Here is a 20375-nt window from a genome sequence, read left to right on the forward strand (position 1 = left end):
AATTTCTGACCGGGTGGTTTAAAACCACAACTTATTATATTTGCTTTTTAAAGGTAACTGAGCCTTTTAGCTGAATAAATAAAAAAAAAATACCCCATGAGAACTTACGTCATAAACATGTTTTTGGTGTCCTTTGTTGTCATTTGTGTATTGAGATTCCTACTTAGGACTCATGAATTCAGCTTTAAATTTTTAGAATTAAGAAGCATCATCTCGATATCTAAATGCGTTATTATTTCTTTAACCCTATTTATTTATTTTGTGGAAATTTTTTGTGGGAAGTTTCCTGGAAGAAGGGGGTGGGGGCCTTTGTGCTCTTAGTAATCAGCTTACATGGCGCGTAAAGCATCCAAGCTTGTTTACTTCCAGAAGGAGGGACTTCCATGTAACAAGGGCGGGGGTGCTCGTCGAAAATTTTGGTTGTTTACAATTTACTCGGAAAAACCGGTTGGTCGATAGTTGTAGTAAATGAGACGCATCAAATCCCGAATGGAAATTTCCACGGGGATGCGTTCGTTTCTTTTTACGACTTTCTGCTGGAAGATAGGATCAAAGGAGATCCCAGACAAAAGGCCTGAAACTAGTAAAATCTAGCCAAATGGAACGCACATTTTCCATTCGAAAATTCCGTTTGCAAAGTTTGGTCAACCTTTTAAGAAATCCCGTATTTAATAATAATAATAATAATAAAATATTTATATAGCGCCAATCCACTATTTGTCCATGGCGTTTTACATTAAATAATAAAAAAAAATATTTAAAAAGCTAAAAAAGGGGAGGGGAAAAAAAAAATCATCTAAAAATTAAAAGAGTTAAAAAGCTTGTTTAAAAAGATATGTTTTTAAATGCCGTTTAAAAATGTCAATCGAACTACTGGATCTTAGTTCAAGTGGGATCGAGTTCCATAGTCTCGGTGCCGCCACAGCAAATGCTCTCTCTCCATATGTTTTCAGTCTAGCTTTCGGGGTCGCCAGAAGGTGTTGAGAGGACGATCTTAATTTCCGTTGAGAGGTGTTGTACTTAAGTAATTCACTGATGTAGTAAGGCGCTGTTCCATTGAGAGCTTTGTAGACCAGTAGGAGAATTTTAAAAATTATACGGTAGCAAACAGGTAACCAGTGGAGCTGTTTTAGGACAGGGGTGATGTGATCAAATTTCCTAGTACGTGTAACAACTCGAGCTGCTGTATTTTGAATAGATTGTAATCTTGAAATTAGATGTTTTGGAAGACCATATAGCAGTGAATTGCAGCTATCTAATTTCGCAGTAACAAAGGCATGAACAACAATTTTAGCACTCTCCTCGTCAATGTACTTTCTGATTTTGGCGATATTTCTTATGTGATAATGAGAAGACTTGCAAATTGATTTTATGTGTTCCTCAAAGTTAAAACACTTATCAAAAATAACGCCAAGATTACGAGCTGAGGATGATGGTACAACTGTCACGAACTGTCCGTTCGGGGAGACAAAATTAATCTTCCCATTTACATTCCATTCGAAATTTCCGGATTTTTTGGGTAAATGATACACAATGTTGGTCCTTTTTTATCATTTGTGTCTTGGTATTCCTACTTAAGACTCATGGGTTCAGCTTTAAATTTTTAGAATTATCAGCATCATCTCGATAGCTAACTGCTTTGTTATTTATTTAACTCTATTTATTTCGTGGAAATTTTTCGTGGGAAGTTTTCCTGGAAGAAGGGGGTGGGGGTCTTTGTGCTCTTAGTAATCAGCTTACATGGCGCGTAAAGCATCCAAGCTTGTCTACTTCCGGAGGTGGGACTTCCATATAAAATGGACGGGGGTGCTCGTCGGAAATTTTCAAAAGAACTCCTAAGAGATACCTAGATCATGTTCGGTGGGGGTGGGTTGAAATATTTGTTACCCCTATTAAAGAGGTGCCAATTCTAACCCAACACATTATTTCCTATTATGATTTATTTTTCGGCTCAATACCCTAAAAGTTACCGGAAGATCTAGAGCTCCCGCAGTGGACCTTTTGAGGCTGAACACCCTAAAAGGTATCCTAACCGCTTTTTTAACCTCTAGAGGTATGACGAGCACCCCCGTCCTTTTTATGGTAGTGTTTTCACTGGGGTAATTTTGGTTAGATAAAGTTGGAAAAGTTCGGAAGCGTAGTGAAACTCAGTGCGTCTTGAGTTTAGCGAGTTAAAAAAGCAAGCAGCTTTCACTGGAAAAACACGGAAATTCACGCAAAGTAGGGAGAGACGCCTGCCAAATACTCTGACAATGTTACTTACCATGGTTTAAGTTCGGAAAGTGGCTGACGATTTCAATAATGCTTGCCATTTTTACTGATTTACCATCCCTCCGCCGAAGTTGGATTCACCGGTTCCTCGGCCAGGACCAAACTTATTTCATGGCGCTGGTGTACATAACCAGTTCAGCCAATACCGCCAATCGCCACTGCATTTTATGCCACAGGTATCTTCCGTACCAAGCTCCGAAGCTTGCAGCAGTGAGAGCAGCATTAGCAGCTCAAACGAAGACAAATCGCGGCCAGGATCTTTTAACAGAAACCAGTGCGCAAACTGGTCTGGTGCCGAAACACCATTCATGTTAGAATTGTGGAAGGGAAGTTTCCTAATAAGCAAATGAAGAAACTGTGGTACGTAGGACGTCATCGCGAATAAGCTCAATAGTATTTTGAAAGAGCAAGGAATGTCATCTTTCCGCACAGGCACGCAGTGCAAAGCGCGTATAAAATACCTGCAAGAATTCTCGAAGTGGCAACAATCGGGAAACTTTCAACTACTTCGAGGAAATCGATGAAGTTTTAGGCTGTAAGCCTAACATCCCGCTATAGCGTGTATGCGAGTGTGGTTTGGCAGAATATCTCAGTGTACTCAGTGTGCCGGAACCTGGTGACTCCGAGGACTCAACACAGTCAAGTGGAAATGCCGATAAAGACATCAATTTGACAAGACCTTGGAAGGAAATTCGAAACGTTCGAAAAGAACCAACAAAGGCAAAATATCCGCAACGAAGAAAAGGTCCCATCAAACGATCTCGAGGAGTTTTTGGAAAAGAGCCAAAGCAAAGATCACGAGTTTTTCGAGTGCCTCGCCGAGAAAGAGGTAGAGGGGGAATTGGACAGTCAAAACTCAGTTTGATACCGTAAAGGAAATCGAAAATTTTTAAATCGGGCAGTTTGGAAAGAGAACAGTCACACGTTTTTAAACATCACGAAATTAGTTTTTCTATTGCTGTTATCGTTACTATAGACCCTTGTTTGAAATAAACTACATTTGTATGGATTCACTGTTCAGTTCTCATTTTGCAATTTAATTCGTATGCATTTATTAGTAAATTCCAAAAAATATTGTCATAACATTTGGACATATTTATAATACTAATTTAAAACACAGCACTATTTTGCTCAACATATCAACTATGTGAATACTGAAAAAGAATACTGAAATGAAAATGAGATAGATGTTGCACCAAAATAATTATTTGATGTCCCTTCGTGTGAAACGAACTACATTTGTACGGATTCGCTGTTCAGTCTCACTTTGCAATGTGATTTGTAAGCACTTATTAGTAAAACTTAAAAATTCTTCCATTCTTCTTATTCTTCCAATTTTTGGACATATTTATAATTCAGTACTAATTTAAAGGACAGCACTATTTTGCTCAAAGCATTACAAAAGTTGGACTGAATATAAAATAGACGTTGCGCAAAATAACTATACTATATTTATATTTAGCTTTAACTATACAAAATACCATTTGTGACGTTCCTTATTCTAGCACCATCTGCATTAACATCATGACGTGGGAGGGGTACTCCGAAAAAAACCCATCTTCGTCTTTGGCGACATCAGTTTCAGTAGCATCGTTGACATCTAGGCATATGTTGGGTAAAATACAACAGATTATGATTGTATAGAACTTTTTCTCCACCGATTCATCAAGCTTATCCAGTAGACCCCCCTTTTAACAGCCCAAATACTTGCTGAATAAGTATCCTTGCACTGCTCAGTGATTTATTAAAAACTCTTTGGATATCAGTCAAAGCTCTGGTCTGAGGAAAAAGGTTCATACACCAGGTCGTCAGTTTATAAGCTGGATCGGCAACAATAAGTGCCTTTACTTCCGTGCCACCTATCCGACGTTTGGGGAATGCAAAGTATCGCCGTTTTCTGTTGCATTTGGAAATGAGTTCATTTGCAGCACGCGAGCGAGCGTCGTGAATACTTCCAGCGTTGTCAGTGCTCACATGCAAAAACGTTCATTAGCATAAGCGACTCCCTGCAAAACAATGCTATGGACTCATTTGGGTCGTTTTTGGGGCCTTATTGGTATATGGGACCTATCGAGGGTGCCTACAACCTGAGGGAATCGGCTCATGTTCTAAAATTCCAGTATGGTTTGTCTAGTTCAGCTTCGGTCTTTAAAAATCTAGTGCTCAGCAAAGCAACACAAAATTCATCCTTGATATTTATGGCTGAGCAGCGGCCGATTCCAAATGTTAACCCCACGGCTCTGTACGAATTTCCAGGAGCTTGCCTCTAAAGAGCAACAACCACCCGCTTCTCCACGGTGACTACCTCGCGAAGAATTGGATTCTAACGAACCAGCTGAGGCCGATGAGACCACAAATGTGTTCAAATGTTTCCCTGCTTACCATGAAGTGTTCACGCCACAGATGATCCTAACATCATCATCAACATGGGTGTTGTTTTCATTTTGGATCGACAGGATTGCCAAATTCCGTCGAATTCTCCTCCTCTGCAGTGACATCAAATGTATCCCCTGCAAGAATCGCCTTCTTCTTCGCATACTAGCGAGAATCAGCACAAGAGAGATCATGAAGAACGTCTCGTCTCCCGCCATTTTTGAAATGTGCGCACTTTTGTAATTTGAATCGTCTGAGTCAACGGGTAAAATGCCTATTGAAAACAGATGTTGTGTTTAACAAGTAATTGTTGGGCGGAGTGCAAACAAACACCTAGAAAAAATGTTCAGATAGTGAATCGGCCTAGAGGAAACGCAACCTATATGGGAGTCCCCCTCTCGAGGTTAAGTTTAGGGATTATCACGTGCCTTGACGTCTCATTTCAAAAGAACCGCCATTTTAGAATTGGAAATAAAATCTCCATAAATTTAAAATCTAACTGAAAGAGATTTTCAAGTTTAAAAAAAACACGCTAAATTGCGGTGAAACACCCATCGAGAACATGGTTGCCATAGAAACGTAAATTTAGGTGTCCAAGCAATTAACACATGTTAGAAAACGTGACAAAGTTTGACAATAATAGCCTGAGCGTTGTTTAAGTGAAAAAAAAAGTTTAAAATCAGCTTGGATACTGTTCCTCCTAGGCTAAATAAAGTCAAATCAAAGTTCTGTGGTCATAAAATGGACATTCATAGTGACTGAACATGATGTAAAGTGTAGCAGCAAAGGGCTCAATCAAGACAAGCTAGGGGGATTTAAAGAACCAAATCTATAGGTTTGTTGGCTTACATTCGCAGAGGTGGGTTGCGGTTGGGGTTTGTTATCAAAGGGTCAGGATTTCCGTGTCTTAGATTCTGAAGGATTTTTTTCCGTAGTGAATTTGTTAGCGTTAAACATTGTAGCCATCCTAATCTTCATCCCATTATAAGACTTTTTCCCGTTAGGATAGGAGTTAAGTTACATTACCAGCGTGCAAGTGTTAAAGTGTTAAATTATTTAGTTCGTATGGGAGGAAAGAAATATTGTGGCATGCGTTTGTTTATTTGGCAGAAAAAGAAAATTTACTCTATGATGTAAGGGAGAGAGAATGGCTATTGAATGAAGCAAGGAATGAGTTATTGCTTGAAGAAGAAAGAGTAGTGACTGCTGCCAGCGAGAACGAAACATTGAAGGCCCAGCTGGAGGAAGGTAAGATTTGTAAGACATTTGAGTCCTGGGAGGAGGAGGGGCACCCCCCATGTAAAAAGGTGGAGATGAGATGGAGATGGTAGTCGGAAATTTGGTTTAGAGCAATCTGGGCACGGTTCGAGCTTCGGTTAACCGCTTAAAGTTACCAACAAGTATGGGCTACGATGATTTTAATGATGCTTAAGATATTGTTATTGAACAGTTTCTCCTATGGAAAAATTCTCAAAGCATTGTCATAAAACTTAACTTGTTCCTTCAAGTGCAACCTTAAGAGTGCCTGCCTGTAAAAATCAGACAAATTCTTAATTTCGCGGCAAGGGTCGAAAATTCGATTTCGCTCATATTCTTATGGTAGATAGGCTAGGGCATGACAAAAACTACTGGATAGTTTTTTTGGCAAAACATCCTTTTATTTCAAAGAAATATGCAAATTACCAAATTCCGTTAAAATCGTCATTTGACGCACCATTTTATTAAACAAGTTTGAGAGCTTCGCATGCAAAACCACATCATTCTTCCGTCTTTAAAACACTCAAATATTTTTGTGCAATGTTTAATTGTGTACTGCGTTGATTTTAGGGAATGTTGCGGTTTTTGTTGGGTGTAAAATAATTAAATTTCGAAGACATGTATTTCATTCACTTAAAAGTACTTTGTAAAAATAATTGATTTTCACCATGTGCGAAACCTTCAAATGGATTAAGCTTCTGGTGGTTGAATCGCAGAAGGATGGTCTACAGATTCCTGTAAAAATTTCTTTGGGCAAATGATTGTGAGCGACGCGAGAGCTTTTCAAAGTACGTTAAAAATGCAGATATTTGACCGTCCGTCGTCAAATTTCAATTTACGGGTTAGACATATATTTTAGCACGCGCCACATGTCTTGAGCTATATTAAGTTGAAATAGAGACAGAGCTGATAATTTCGAAATGTTCTAACCTTATTTGCTGTAAAAGGCAGGTCCAAACGCCGATTTGACGTGTTTCCGTCACCATTCGTCGCACATAAAGCAGGAGTTTGCTTTTGTTTACACAACGTCCAATGTACATCGCCAACTGTCAACTTATTTAATAGTCGAATACCATGAATCTATGACCCTCTTTCGACACATATGATCACCACTGCATCTAAGTCAACAACGGCTAAGTGATTTGTAGATAGTTGCTTGCTTTGCACTCCACCAAAACATTACGTTTGATCATCGTTTGGTCTATTGCTGCTTGAATCCTTGCTTGCAGCGGTTCGTTGTTTGTTCGTCACGCAATGCTGTCATTCCATTTTAGGGGGTAGGGGTAGGACAATTTCTATCCTAATACGTAAGGGTCCGTAACCACAGGAAGCACACAATCCTGTTGAGTAGGAACAGATTAAATTAAGCAATGAAAAGAATGAATAGTTAACCATTGCCCGTGTTGTCATCTTTTACTAGACAACCGCTACCTACACGCCCTGCGTAAATACTGTAACGCTTAACTCGTACCTAGGTCTTGAATCGCTGTGCAATTATTTTTGGGCTACCATCGGAGAAATGGGAGGTGGCCGCTTAATAGGGGCTGGTCTTTTAATAGAGGTTGGTGTACCTTGAATATTTTTTCACCATGCATCGGGTTATAAATTTCTTAGTGAACATGGAGTCCATTCAAGACAATCATTATAGACGTCATTCTCGGAGACCCAGGGGCAGTTATGGGGGGGGGGGGGGGGGGGAGGGGGAGTCTAAGCGGGTGCGAAAAAAGTTCGGGCGAAGACCCTTTTAGACTTTTTCCCCGCCCCTACTAACTGCCCCAGAGTCTCCGAGAATGACGTCTATCATGATTGTCTTAAATTGACTCCATGTTTACTAAGAAATTTAGCTAAATTTATAACCCGATAGTGAAAAAGTATTCAAGGTACACAAACCTCTATTAAGCTGCCAACTCCTATTAAGCGGCCACCTCCCATTTCCCCGAGGGTAACCCACTGTATTATATGTAAACCAAAAATAATTGCACAGTGCGAAAAGACCTAGGTACGAGTTTAGCGTTACAGTATTTACGCAGGGCGTGTAGGTAGCGGTTGTCTAGTAAAAGATGACAACACGGGCAATGGTTAACTATTTATTCTTTTCATTGCTTAATTTAATCTCTTCCTACTCAACAAGATCGTGTGCTCCCTGTGGTTCCAAGCCTTACGGACCCTTACGTATTAGGATAGAAATTGTCCTACCCCTACCCCCTAAAATGGAATGACAGCATTGCGTGACGAACAAAAAACGAACCGCTGCAAGCAAGGATTCAAGCAGCAATAGACCAAACGATGATCAAACGTAATGTTTTGGTGGAGTGCAAAGCAAGCAACTATCTACAAATCACTTAGCCGTTTTTGACTTAGATGCAGTGGTGATCATATGTGTCGAAAGAGGGTCATAGATTCATGGTATTCGACCATTAAATCAGTTGGCAGTTGGCGATGTACATTGGACGTTGTGTAAACAAAATCAAACTCCTGCTTTATGTGCGACGAATGGTGACGGAAACACGTCAAATAGGTTTTTGGACCTGCCTTCTACCGCAAATGAGGTTAGAACATTTCGAAATTATCAGCTCTGTCTCTATTTCAACTTAATATAGCTCAAGACATGTGGCGCGTGCTAAAATATATGTCTAACCCGTAAATTGAAATTTGACGACGAACCGTCAAATATCTGCATTTTTAACGTACTTTGAAAAGCTCTCGCGTCGCTCACAATCATTTGCCCAAAGAAATTTTTACAGGAATCTGTAGACCATCCTTCTGCGATTCAACCACCAGAAGCTTAATCCATTTGAAGGTTTCGCACATGGTGAAAATCAATTATTTTTACAAAGTACTTTTAAGTAAATGAAATACATGTCTTCGAAATTTAATTATTTTACACCCAACAAAAACCGCAACATTCCCTAAAATCAACCCAGTACACAATTAAACATTGCACAAAAATATTTGAGTGTTTTAAAGACGGAAGAATGATGTGGTTTTGCATGCGAGGCTCTCAAACTTGTTTAATAAAATGGTGCGTCAAATGACGATTTTAACGGAATTTGGTAATTTGCATATTTCTTTGAAATAAAAGGATATTTTGCCAAAAAAACTATCCAGTAGTTTTTGTCATGCCCTAGCCTATCTACCATAGGAATATGAGCAAAATCGAATTTTCGACCCTTGCCGAGTTATTTTCCATTTTTATGGACAGGGACTCTTAAAAGATACCTTGACGACTAAAATAGTGGCGTTTCGTCCTGAACACCGTAAGTGAGACCATGTTCCGTGATTGATACACCTCAGCCAGACTATGGGTAGGCTCGATTACCAGCTGCTGTTCGGGAAGGAGCCTGCGCTCCTCCCACGAACTCAAACTTGGGAAAAAACTTCCTCCTCCCGTAACTGAATTTACTTTTTAAGGAGTAGAAGCGCACTTTCTAGGGGTTTACCGGCGCAATAACCCCAGGCGGGATGCGTGTTAAGCTCCTGGACGCCATCTCTTTAACAGTATCCTTCGTGTTCCATTGCGCATTTTCAAGTTCTTCTAGTTCTGAACACTTCCTTCCAACTTTTGAAATTTACTCCTCAGGTTAGACACTGCTGAACTAAGTTTCTCAAGCTTTTCATCCATAGTTTCTAGCCTAGAGAGAATAATTGCAACTGTCCATTCTAAAGAAATTATAGTCGAAATTTCGAAGACTGGAGCTCACATCTGCTGAAGTTCGGGTGAGATGTTTGAGCTTGAAAGTAACCACCTAGCTCTTTTCTCGACTGGCGAATTGTAGGAGGCACTCGAGTCACTGCCTTTTGTAGCCTCTCTTTTATTTATAGAATTAAAAGGCGAAAAATTGCTAAAAAAACAAACTATAGGAAGCGGTGAATGAGTCCGAATTCGGTTTTTAAGCTCGTGAAATCTCTAGGAAACTACCCCAGAAAAGGAGAACTACCTTTAAATGGTCATTTTTCTGTTAGGACACAATGCCATATGTACGTTAAGCTATATAGCATCCTTGTTGCTGATGACTAAAGAAAGACTGCCATAAGTTATTTAAAAATAACTTTCAAGCAGCTTTCGACACACGTCTCTGAAATGAAAGAAAAACTTCGTGTCCCGAGCAGGACTCGAACCCTCGTCTCCCTGCATACTATGCCTCGAAGGAAAAATGTCCCTTGGATTTGCCGCGTTCTATCTACTCACATCAGTAAGTTGCCACGTATGCAGCGTGGCTGCCCCGATGGTGTAGTTGATATCACGCCCGACTAGGCTTTCTATCATTGTTTCAATGGGTTTCCTGGCCCAAAACATTTCTATTCCATTAGCTTATGATTGCTTTGGAAGTTTGCTAATAAAGTCTTTGAAACTTAATAAATCTGTTGCTATCATTTCTATTATTCCTATAAGAGCGGTTTTCAATTGATAGTTTTGAAACCAAAAGTGAAAATAATCATTCTAGCCAATTACAAAGGACACAGACAATACAGGGAACCTGTGAAAACTCGAAGGAATTACATGTAGCTGACGTAAAGCGCGGGAAAACGTGAAGGAATTACGGTTGTGGCGAAGTGGCGTGAGTTTTTTTAGGCCAATCGTGTAGCGAAGTAATGCAAACCCAATCAATCAATCAATCAATCAATCAATCAATCAATCAATCAATCAATCAGTCAGTCAGTCAGTCAGTCAATCAGTCAGTCAGTCGGTCAGTCAGTCAGTCAATCAGTCAATCAGTTAATCAGTCAATCAGTCGATCAGTCAATCAGTCGATCAGTCAATCAGTCAATCAGTCAATCAGTCAATCAGTCAATCAATCAATCAGTCAGTCAGTCAGTCAGTCAATCGGTCGGTCGGTCGGTCGGTCGATCGATCGATCGATCAATCAATCAATCAATTTATTCGACACTCAAATGAAAACCTCTCTATACATGACTACACTGCGTTTACACCTGCTTTACGTTTACAGCTAAAAACTCTGTGCCGCGTAAGGAAGGTGTCACCTTAGTGGAAATTGCTGGAATAATGGATGATCTTGAAAGCGGTTGGGAAAAACTTGCAAAAGCACTTGGGCTTGGAGAAGCAAACCTTTGCAAGATAAATGAAGGAAACAAAACAGACCGCGAGAAAGCCTATTCTGTCCTCACAATGTGGGCGGACGAGGAAGGAGAGGACGCAACATTTAAACGTCTGGTAGACACCCTTGAGAAAATAGCAAAAAGTAGCCCTGTGGAAAAGCTGCTTGGTATGTAAATGTGAAAGGTTTAGGTAAAAAATTTAAGTCACTCACAAAGGTCTCTTTAAGTTGGAAAAAATGTCAAATTATTACGTATGGCTTATAATTAGGAGAAAGAAAATCAAAGGGGAAAGAAAAAATCTTCAGGATAAGGCAAGGGTAATTACCAGTGGGCAAGATTGAGACAACTACCAGTACGATTTGTCGATGAATTTGAAAAATTTAGGCAAAATCCTAAGGATACTGTATATATCTTTCACCCCTGTTAGAGAAAGCTCTACCTTTCTTCCTAACAGAAGGATATTCACATGTTACTTACACGCCTGTGGCTATTGCATATTGGGCCACTGAGCCGAACTTCAAATTTGAAATTGGCATTTCTACATAAACATGAGCAAATGTTTCTTCTCGGGTTAAAATGAAATAAAGAAGTGCTTCGTTTAATTTAGTTCATTATTTTTTGCAACAAGAATTTCCTGTATTTATAGTATGCACGGCTATCTTGTAAAATATCCACGTAGTTTAAACATGCTTTATTTCGCAGAGTCAGAAGAAATAGCCGATGATCAGGGGAAAGTAAACAGGCTGTCGAAGAAAACTAAGGATGAAATTTCAGTCGAGAGTCGTGAAAAAGAAGCCAGTGGGGAGAGCAGTGTGAAAGCGGTGTTTAAGGAATCAGGCATTCAGTCGCCAGAAGGTAAAATAGGCCGTTGCATGACCGTGTCACGCGATCTTGTCAACATAGAAAATGGTCGTGGTACGAAGTAAATACCAAAAATGGAGTGTGATGAGATTAATACGATTTCCCATTTTTATGTAGGAAAACCGTGGCTGGACTGATGACAAAGTTCATCATCCATGCAGCATACCTCTATCAAATTGTCCTAAAAATCTCGCACTGAAATGCCAGTGGCGTATAAATTGGAAAACTTACTAATTTCATCACAGTCTTCCCATTTCTGGTATCGATTTCGTACCGCGACCATTTTATGACAAGGTCACGTGACACCTTCATAGAAAGGGCCCGTCAGTTACAAACTAGGGTGGATCAAGGGGTTCGGGGGTTCGGTCGAACTCCCTAAATTGATAATAGTGAGACATCGTAACACGCTGACATGGCTTCAGATTACCGGAAATCCCATCTCCGAGGACCTAAATTTACAAATTTTCTGAGGGAACATGCCCCCGGATCCCCCTACACGGAAACGCCTTCGGCGGCCTCTCCTCTCTAAAATCCTGCATCCGCCGCATAAAAATGACTAAAAAATTAGCTTAAAGGCTGGTTTAAGTTACTACAGGCAGCAAAACAGTATAGACTGTTGTGTTGCTCTCGAAGTATTACTCATTTGAGCGAAGAATTTCGTATAGTGATATAAAAGCATGGGTGTATTGTGAAAAATCGGTCTGGCCACATTTTTATTTGCAGAGAAAGATGATGGTGATAAAAGGGAATTAGACAAGCCCCTGAGGGAAGTTGATGAGGGAATGTCGCTTGAAAATCCTAAAAAAGAAGGCAGTAAGGATACCGGGATGGAAGCTGCGTTCAAGGAACTAAACATTCAGCCCGAGGAAGGTAGGAATGATTAAAAATGTCTGCATGACAAAAGCTAATGTAAAGACAGATTTAACCCAGGTGTTGCTTACAAACTTTTAAATCTTGCGTTAAGTTACAGTAGATGCAAGTATATCTAACAATTATTTCGCTCGCGATTGTTGGATGTGACATGACCATAACCAACTCAAATATCCAACGCGCGCTCGTAGAATAACTGTTCAATAACCGGCAGTGTTACTAGAGCAGAATGGTTATGAAGCCCGGCAAACATCAAAGGAGCACACAAAGGTGCCAAGATTTATGTTCGGGGACTGGGTTGAGTAATGGCGGAGTAAAGACGTGCGTTGCAGCCGCTCACCCATCTTTTTGCTCTGTTTTGGCAAATGGCCGATTGTTTCGGACAACTTTTTGAGCAAAAGAAAAACCAGATCTTCAGCCTCTTCCGACGAATCCGCTCTTTCGCCGGAAATCAAAAGAACGAAGCCATACTCCTCGTCAACGCATCAAGAAGAGGAAATAATGACAGCTCTCAGTATGACACAACATGTTGGTGCAACTCTACGAGCAATCCTAGCAAAAATGAAAAAGCGTGATTCATTAGAATCAGCCGTGAAGAAAATTGAGGCCAATCTCGAGAACTTAGAGAAACGAACCCGAAGGCTAGAAGATTTTCAAACTACAGCGAAGAAAGATGACGATCTAAAGCGGGAACATTTTTACTGGACAACAATTCAAGGATAAGACAGAAGCTGTGGAGAAGGCTCATCGACTCTATGTAACTCAATTGGCAGAGCTGACGACAAAATGCCAGAAAAACGAGGATTTGTTATATGAGATCCACACTAAAAATCTTTACCCTCGTCGGGAGAATATCAAATTTACGAACATAAAGGAATCGACAGGAATAGGCGGCCGTAATGAAGACACCGAAGAAGTTCTCCGAACTTTTCTGGAACGTGATCTTGGTTACAGGGAAGTAAGAAATATAGAAATTCAGCGAGTACATCGCATTGGCAAAAGCAAGGATGGAAATCCTCGTCCAATTCTGGCCCGTTTCCTTACTGAGATATAAAGACTGCCAACGGATCTTTTTACTGGGTCATCGGCTTAAGGACACTAAGTCCACTAACTTTCAAATTTTCTGAGACCTTACCCAGGAAATCATTACCCGCCGCAAAGTACAGGTGGGAGCTTATGAGGATGCCAGGAAAAATGGAGTTGCTACTTCCTTCAGCCAATCTCAACCTGATAAACTGTATATCAGAGGTAAATTGTGGCCCATCGGGCAAAAATTTACTATTTAACACGAAATCAACTTTGTTCAGAGTGACCTTTAAATTGTTCAAACTTCTCGTACGTCTATTATTGCCAATGTGCTTTTCACCAATTAGAGGTGGTTGGCAGCTTTAACGGTCTGATAGAGCTGCAGGCTTTTTCTTTGTTTTTTTTTTTTGTACTGTTACAAGTAATTAAGTTGCCTAATTCCTCTACCATAAGCTCTTTAGTAATTTTATTCATTTTACTGTCTCAGGGCATAGAAACCTATCTAATCAACAACAGTTTAAAGGCATGTGGTCATTTAGTTATCTTTTGTTGCGAAAATGAAAAACAGTCAACTCAACCTCTTTCATTGTTCATAATACAACGGATCTGAGAATAGCTTCTCTCAATGTCAGGGGATTGGGAAACAATGCTAAAAGAAAAGAGGTTTTTAACTGGCTCAGAGCGAAAAAGCAATCTATATATATGCTGCAAGAGGTCCATTGTTCTGAAGACACTACCGATACATGGACTTGTGAGTGGGGGTACAAAGCGCTCTTCAGCTGCTGCAGCAGCAACAAAGTAGGCGTTGGTATTATTTTCAATAACAATTTTAATTTTCAGATCCACATGGTTTTCTCGGATCCGAACGGACGCTTTATAATATGCGATATCGTTGCTGATAGGAAGCGTCTGACGTCTGACATCTACGCTCCGAATGAAAACGATCCGAACTTCTGTCAGTTTTTTTTTTATCATTTATCAAGTTTTAAATGAAAGGAAATTATAATTGGTGGGGAATTTAACTCGGTTCTTAACGGTGAAAAAGACAGGAGGGGTGGCCTTGCCAGAGCACATAGAAAAACTCAATGCTGTGCCTCTACCCCCCGCCAAAACAATGACAAATTTAACACATAATTCTTTATTCAATACGTTGACAAGTATTTACAGCAATGCAGTTTACTATATCTTATTTAAAAGGACACAAGATTTATCTTCCAGAAATAAAATAGGTTGAGTTAATGGAAAGTAATATATTTTTTGCAAAAAGAATAATTAGACGAATTTATCAATAAAAGGTAAAAAAATAGAGAAAAACTCAAAAATGTTGTATAACCACTCTGCTGTTTGAATTTCATGAGAATTTTCACTGCTTTCCGATATATATAAACAAACGCATCCTGAAAACCGAATAGAAATCGAGAAAATCTAGAATTAACTACGATTTTCTTTCCGAGAGGTAAAGAGAAAGTGCATGTTTCAGTAACCATGGCAACCGCCCGCATTTGCAAGTTCGAGTCTGCATCGAAATGCAACAAAACGAAGCTTTTATCCATAGGTATTTGGCTGAACGCTTCGTAAATTTACTTAATACACATAAATCAATAATATAACGAGGTATTGTAAACGTAAAATGGCCATTTAAAGAGTATTTAGTCGCATTCGAACAACATGTCTTTGTATCGCGAACCCACGCGAAGAGACACGAACGTTCGTTTACCTATAATTCTCGCTTCGAATTTCGAGATTATTCAGGAAATTACTCTCATAATTACTTAAGATACCTTCTGAATTGTTTTCCTCCCTAAAAACCATCTTCAGGATCTTTGAAATTGTTTAATTTTGTCCCACGGGCTCCGCCATTTCAAAAGTGAAATAACTTGATGTAGCAAAATTCGTCATGCAGGCCACATTTAAGTGTCAAAATCGGCCAGTAAACGAGTAATTTTATTAACTTTTAGCACTCCAAATATGGAGAAATTTGGATGTAACGCAATTTTCCTATAAATTTTTAACCTACGGCTCACTGGTGATAACATAGCAAGAGAGCCGGACATAAATGAGTTTCAAAGGTGATTTGAGAATTCTCTGAAAATCTTGGTTTAACTGATGTTTGGAGACTTTTCAACCCAGAGGCCAGGAGATATACTTGGCGTCAAAACCAACCAGTCATACATTGCCGACTCGATTTTTTCAAGTAAGTGAATCATCTTTATGTGATGTCAAGCACGCAGATATTGTTCCCGGTTTCAAAATGGACCATTCGATGATTACTCTAAATGTAGCTCTACCCTCTAACCCCAGAGGCAAAGGTTTTTGGAAGCGAAACACGTCCCTTTTATCCGAAATGAGATATGTCTAACAAAAGAAGAGAGCAACTGAAAGCAGTGTGAACCAATACAAGGACGACACTTCGGTGAACCCGGCGCTACTTTGGGGGATGATTAAATTAAAGGTGCGAGAAAAATCAATATCTTATGCTTCATACAAAAACGTGGCTACAAAGAGACGCGAATAAATGTTAGAACGCGAAATCGCTTTGTTAGAAAAGCGATTAGATAATACAAGCAATAGTGATTGTTGCAGAAAGAATTTCCTTAAAGAAATAACTAGAAAAAAATTTTGACTATCGGACCAAAGGCGTTATCATTAGGTCAAAGTCGCAATCGGTACAACTGTAAACAAGGAACAAATTATCGACTCCGACTTTGTGACCACAAATAGAGGTATTTTATCTGATTGTACAGCTTTCTGTAACAAGCTTTAAACATCGTAAAACCCCGACAGCCTCCAGTCAACATTCCTTTCTGAAATGAACTCCACTTCTTTGACTAATGAAGACCAAACTTTATGTACAGGCCCCTGAACTTAAAAGGAATGTTTCGAAGCCCTGAAGACAAAACGCCAGGTACGGATGGACTTCCTGCAGAATTCTACAAAGTTTTTTGGAAAGATATATCTTCTTTTTTAACCTCGGCCCTCAACTATGCTTTTGACTCTGGCTGCCTTTCAGTAACACATAGACGAGGGGTTATAAACCTTATTGCAAAAAAAGATGCGGAACTATACTTCATCAAAAACTGGAGGCCTATTACCCTTTTAAACACTGATTACAAAATCGCAGCAAAAACTATTGCAAACCGAATTAAAATAGTACTTCCAAACCTTGTCAACCACGATCACACAGGATTTTTGAAGGGCAGATTTATAGCGAGAATATCCGACTCATTGATTGTAGTATCCAATATGCCACAGAAAAGAATATCCCTGGCCTGATTCTCTTCAATGGTCCTTCATACTTGACACACTAAGATCCTACGGTTTCGGCGCTTCGTTAATCGACTGCGTCAGAACTCTGTATAGTCATACTGAAAGCTGCATTCTGAATAATGGATAGACAAGCAATTTTTTTGAGATTCGTAGAGGTGTTAGGCAAGGTTGCCCGCTCTCACTTTATTTATTCATCCTGCTGGCAGAGGTACTGGCCACGGCAATTACGAAAAATACCAATATAAAGGGAATCTCCGGAATTATGAGGAAATTAAGTTAAGTCAGTATGCCGATGACAAAACACTTATTTTAAATGGGTCACGTGAATCTCTCCTTTTATCACTCGCAATGCTTGACGATTTCAGCAAAATTTCTGGCGTCAGACTCAATGATAAGAAAACGGAAGCTCTATGGATCGGCGCAAGTTTTGGAAATGATAAAACTCTGTTATCAGGAAAAGAACTTAAACGGCCAAAAGACAAGGTAAAATCCCTAGGGCTACGGATTTTAACAGATCCCGAACTATCTGTATCTTTAACCTACAACAACAAACTTGAACAAGTTAAAGAAATCTTTAGATGCTAGAAACACCGCCGACTAACATTGTTAGGGAAAATCATCGTTATCAAGTCATTTAGTTTATTTACTCTCGCCTCTTCGCTGAAGCTACAATGTTTTAGATGAAATAAACGTTTTACTCTACACTTTTCTCTGGAATGGTAAGGGTGACAAGATAAAACGGAAGGTAATGATCAATGATTCTGGTGATGGTGGCCTAAAAATTATTGATATTTATAGCTCTTTTAATAAACTCTCAAAACCACATGCATTAAAAAATATTTAGATAGCAATAACAAGGGAAAATGGAAAATCTGGCAGCCTCAATGTTAGAAACACCTCATCGACAATAACAACTTCGGATGCCATTTTAAAAGAACTATTAGGAATCTGGGGAGAAGTTAACTTTTAATCTGAAATAACATCGAAAGATCACTTTCTGGATCAACAACTTTTTGGTATTATTCCCTGTTAAAGATGGCAAACAAGACAGTCTTATTTAGAAACTGGTTTATAAAGAACCGGACCGGCCAACACCTTTCTTTCGTCAAATGATTTCTGCCGTAAGTATGAAAGAGGCCTTCGCCCTCTAAGCTTCTACGGATTAATATCGGCTGTAAAGTCTCTTCGGACTGATTCTAATTTTCAAGATTTACAGAACACCATCTACGAATATGAGCTACTTACAACAAGAATTTTACAAGTCAAAAAAGCTACTACATTAATATATAAAAAAACTGATTAGTAACAATAGTTTAACCCCAGAGCGAAGTTTAACGAATTGGCTAGAGGGTTGTAACCTACCAATAAATGACAACATAAATTGGACTGCTGCCTATTTCCTGGCTAAAAGACGCACCAAGAGCACTAAGTTGATAGAGTTTCAGTTTAAATTCTTACATAGGCGCCTACCAACCAATAACTTCTTATTTAGAATTAGTTCACAGTCATTAATCCATCTTTATTGGTCATGCCACCAAACATCTCACTTTTGTTGCTGAATGGTTGAAAAAATTAGATTTATTTCCTAGAGATTGTGTTTTGACAAATATTACCGGGTCTGAGGCCAGATTTGCGCTTCTTATCAATTACTGCCTTCTCTTATCATGATATCACGTCGCTCGCTAAACCAACAGAAGATCGTCTTACGCATTTCATATACATACTGAAATCACAATATGAAATAGAAATAAGAAGTGGAGACACAAATAAATGAAAGCCTCTCGCACGATATATGAGGGTTTGGTTAACATTTTAGATAATATTTTTCATACCTCTCTGTATTAATCTCTTACCCAGTTGTGTATTTCTATTCTCCTGTCAGTACATAGCTTATTTGATCTGTAATGCACCACATGCCTGGTCTGTTTTTGTTTCTTTAGAACAACCTCAAGCTGTGATGATAATTATCGATTTTTCTCGTTTGTTTTCTTTGCCCCTTGTCGTCACTGTATTTTTTAGTAGTGAGCTGTAAGTCGTGTAGATATTGTAATTTAAATAGTGTAAACAATTAGGGCAATATAATGTAAGTAGAGTATAGTGCTGTAGGTAGTCTAAAGAGTGTAATGTTCGTATTTGTATTGTAAGTATTGTTTCCCTTGTGTTATAGAATAATAATAATAATAATAATAGTAGTAATAATAATAATATTAAATAAGATTTATGTTCGAAGTTCCACAACCGTGAAAAATCTTTTGGTTTTGAGCTTAGACACTATGCATCAATTACAAGACCAAATTGTTTCTGTTGGCTAGCTCCTTGGTATTTTGTACACGGGCAACACCAAAAAGTCGAACAAAGACATTTTAAAATGAAATTTGTCAGCCCGACAGGGGGATAACTCCCATCAGGAGCCATAATCGGGGACGGAGACCGTAAGCGCGCGCCATTTCTAGTATTGGGGTTGTCCCCATGATATGGGACAATAAGTCTATTTTTAGAAGAAATTGCGCCATCGCCTGCGGCACACGCGCGTACATGCTGCGAGGATTTTTGCGGATGTCGCGCGGGGGGAATGGCGTCCGAAATTCCCGAAATTTTTCATGTTTTTGGCCCACAACTCAACGCGTTTACGTCTGTTGGAATTTTGCTCAAGTATTTTCGTCGTAAGCTGCTCCAGTTTGAGTGAAGTAAGACAGTGTCGAATTTAGGTATGTTCCGCTTTAAGCTTAGATCTATATCGCTGACCAAGTTGTGTTCCGACAGATGCTTCTTTTACATGAGCTGTACATTACTCCACTTTAAATTTCACATATGTTGAAGATTAACAGCTTTTCCATTACACAGCAAAAAACTAGCTGGATATATTTAGATATAGCAGAGCTTCAGGACTTCATAGTTTCCTACTCCTCTTGCCACACGCTTGCGAGAAATTTGCCAGTCTATCGCGACCGAAAAGTAAAACAAAATAATTGCTAGTTTGAGTTTCGCCTGAATTGTAAGCAACGCTTAATGTTTCATCAAGGCCCAATAACTTTACGTCCGTAGATACTGCTCAGTTTTATTCGTGTAAAAATTCAGTAAATTCTCTGTTGTCGATGAATGAGAGCGCCCGCTGATGCTTGTTTTGTACAGTCAGTAAGCATGACAAATTGTACTTCCCCCGCACTTTTGTGTGAAAGCGTACATCGAACTCGAACAATAACTCTATAGTTTCTGAATATGTTTAAGATTGATAAATGTTTGAGAACATATTAAAAGCTAAGCTGAAAATATGCGAATAAAGCAGAAATATTCAGCAAAGTTACGATGACGCTTTCTTTAAGGTGGCCGAACACAGTTTTCGCGCGCGCTTTTGCTGATGCAATTCAGCGCGCGCACAAGGATTGCAAAAA

General features: G+C 39.3%; 1 protein-coding gene and 2 pseudogenes across 10 annotated transcripts in view; all 3 read left to right on the plus strand.

The window, feature by feature from the left end:
* Positions 1 to 20375, plus strand: part of LOC110059758 (uncharacterized) — a 150709-nt gene that overhangs the window by 117531 nt on the left and 12803 nt on the right. For all 10 annotated transcript variants that reach the window (XM_089285871.1, XM_089285864.1, XM_089285868.1 and 7 more), the window contains 4 exons: positions 5755 to 5892; positions 10851 to 11126; positions 11662 to 11814; positions 12544 to 12690. In XM_089285871.1, coding sequence (XP_089141997.1) covers positions 5755 to 5892; positions 10851 to 11126; positions 11662 to 11814; positions 12544 to 12690 — 714 coding nt within the window. The remainder of the gene's footprint in view (positions 1 to 5754; positions 5893 to 10850; positions 11127 to 11661; positions 11815 to 12543; positions 12691 to 20375) is intronic.
* On the plus strand, positions 1854 to 3352 carry LOC149115666 (uncharacterized; annotated as a pseudogene).
* On the plus strand, positions 13000 to 13792 carry LOC149115667 (uncharacterized; annotated as a pseudogene).

Source organism: Orbicella faveolata, unplaced genomic scaffold, assembly GCF_042242905.1.
Source record: "Orbicella faveolata isolate gen_17 unplaced genomic scaffold, um_ofav_v1 contig_13, whole genome shotgun sequence".
In the NCBI taxonomy this organism is placed as follows: domain Eukaryota; kingdom Metazoa; phylum Cnidaria; class Anthozoa; order Scleractinia; family Merulinidae; genus Orbicella; species Orbicella faveolata.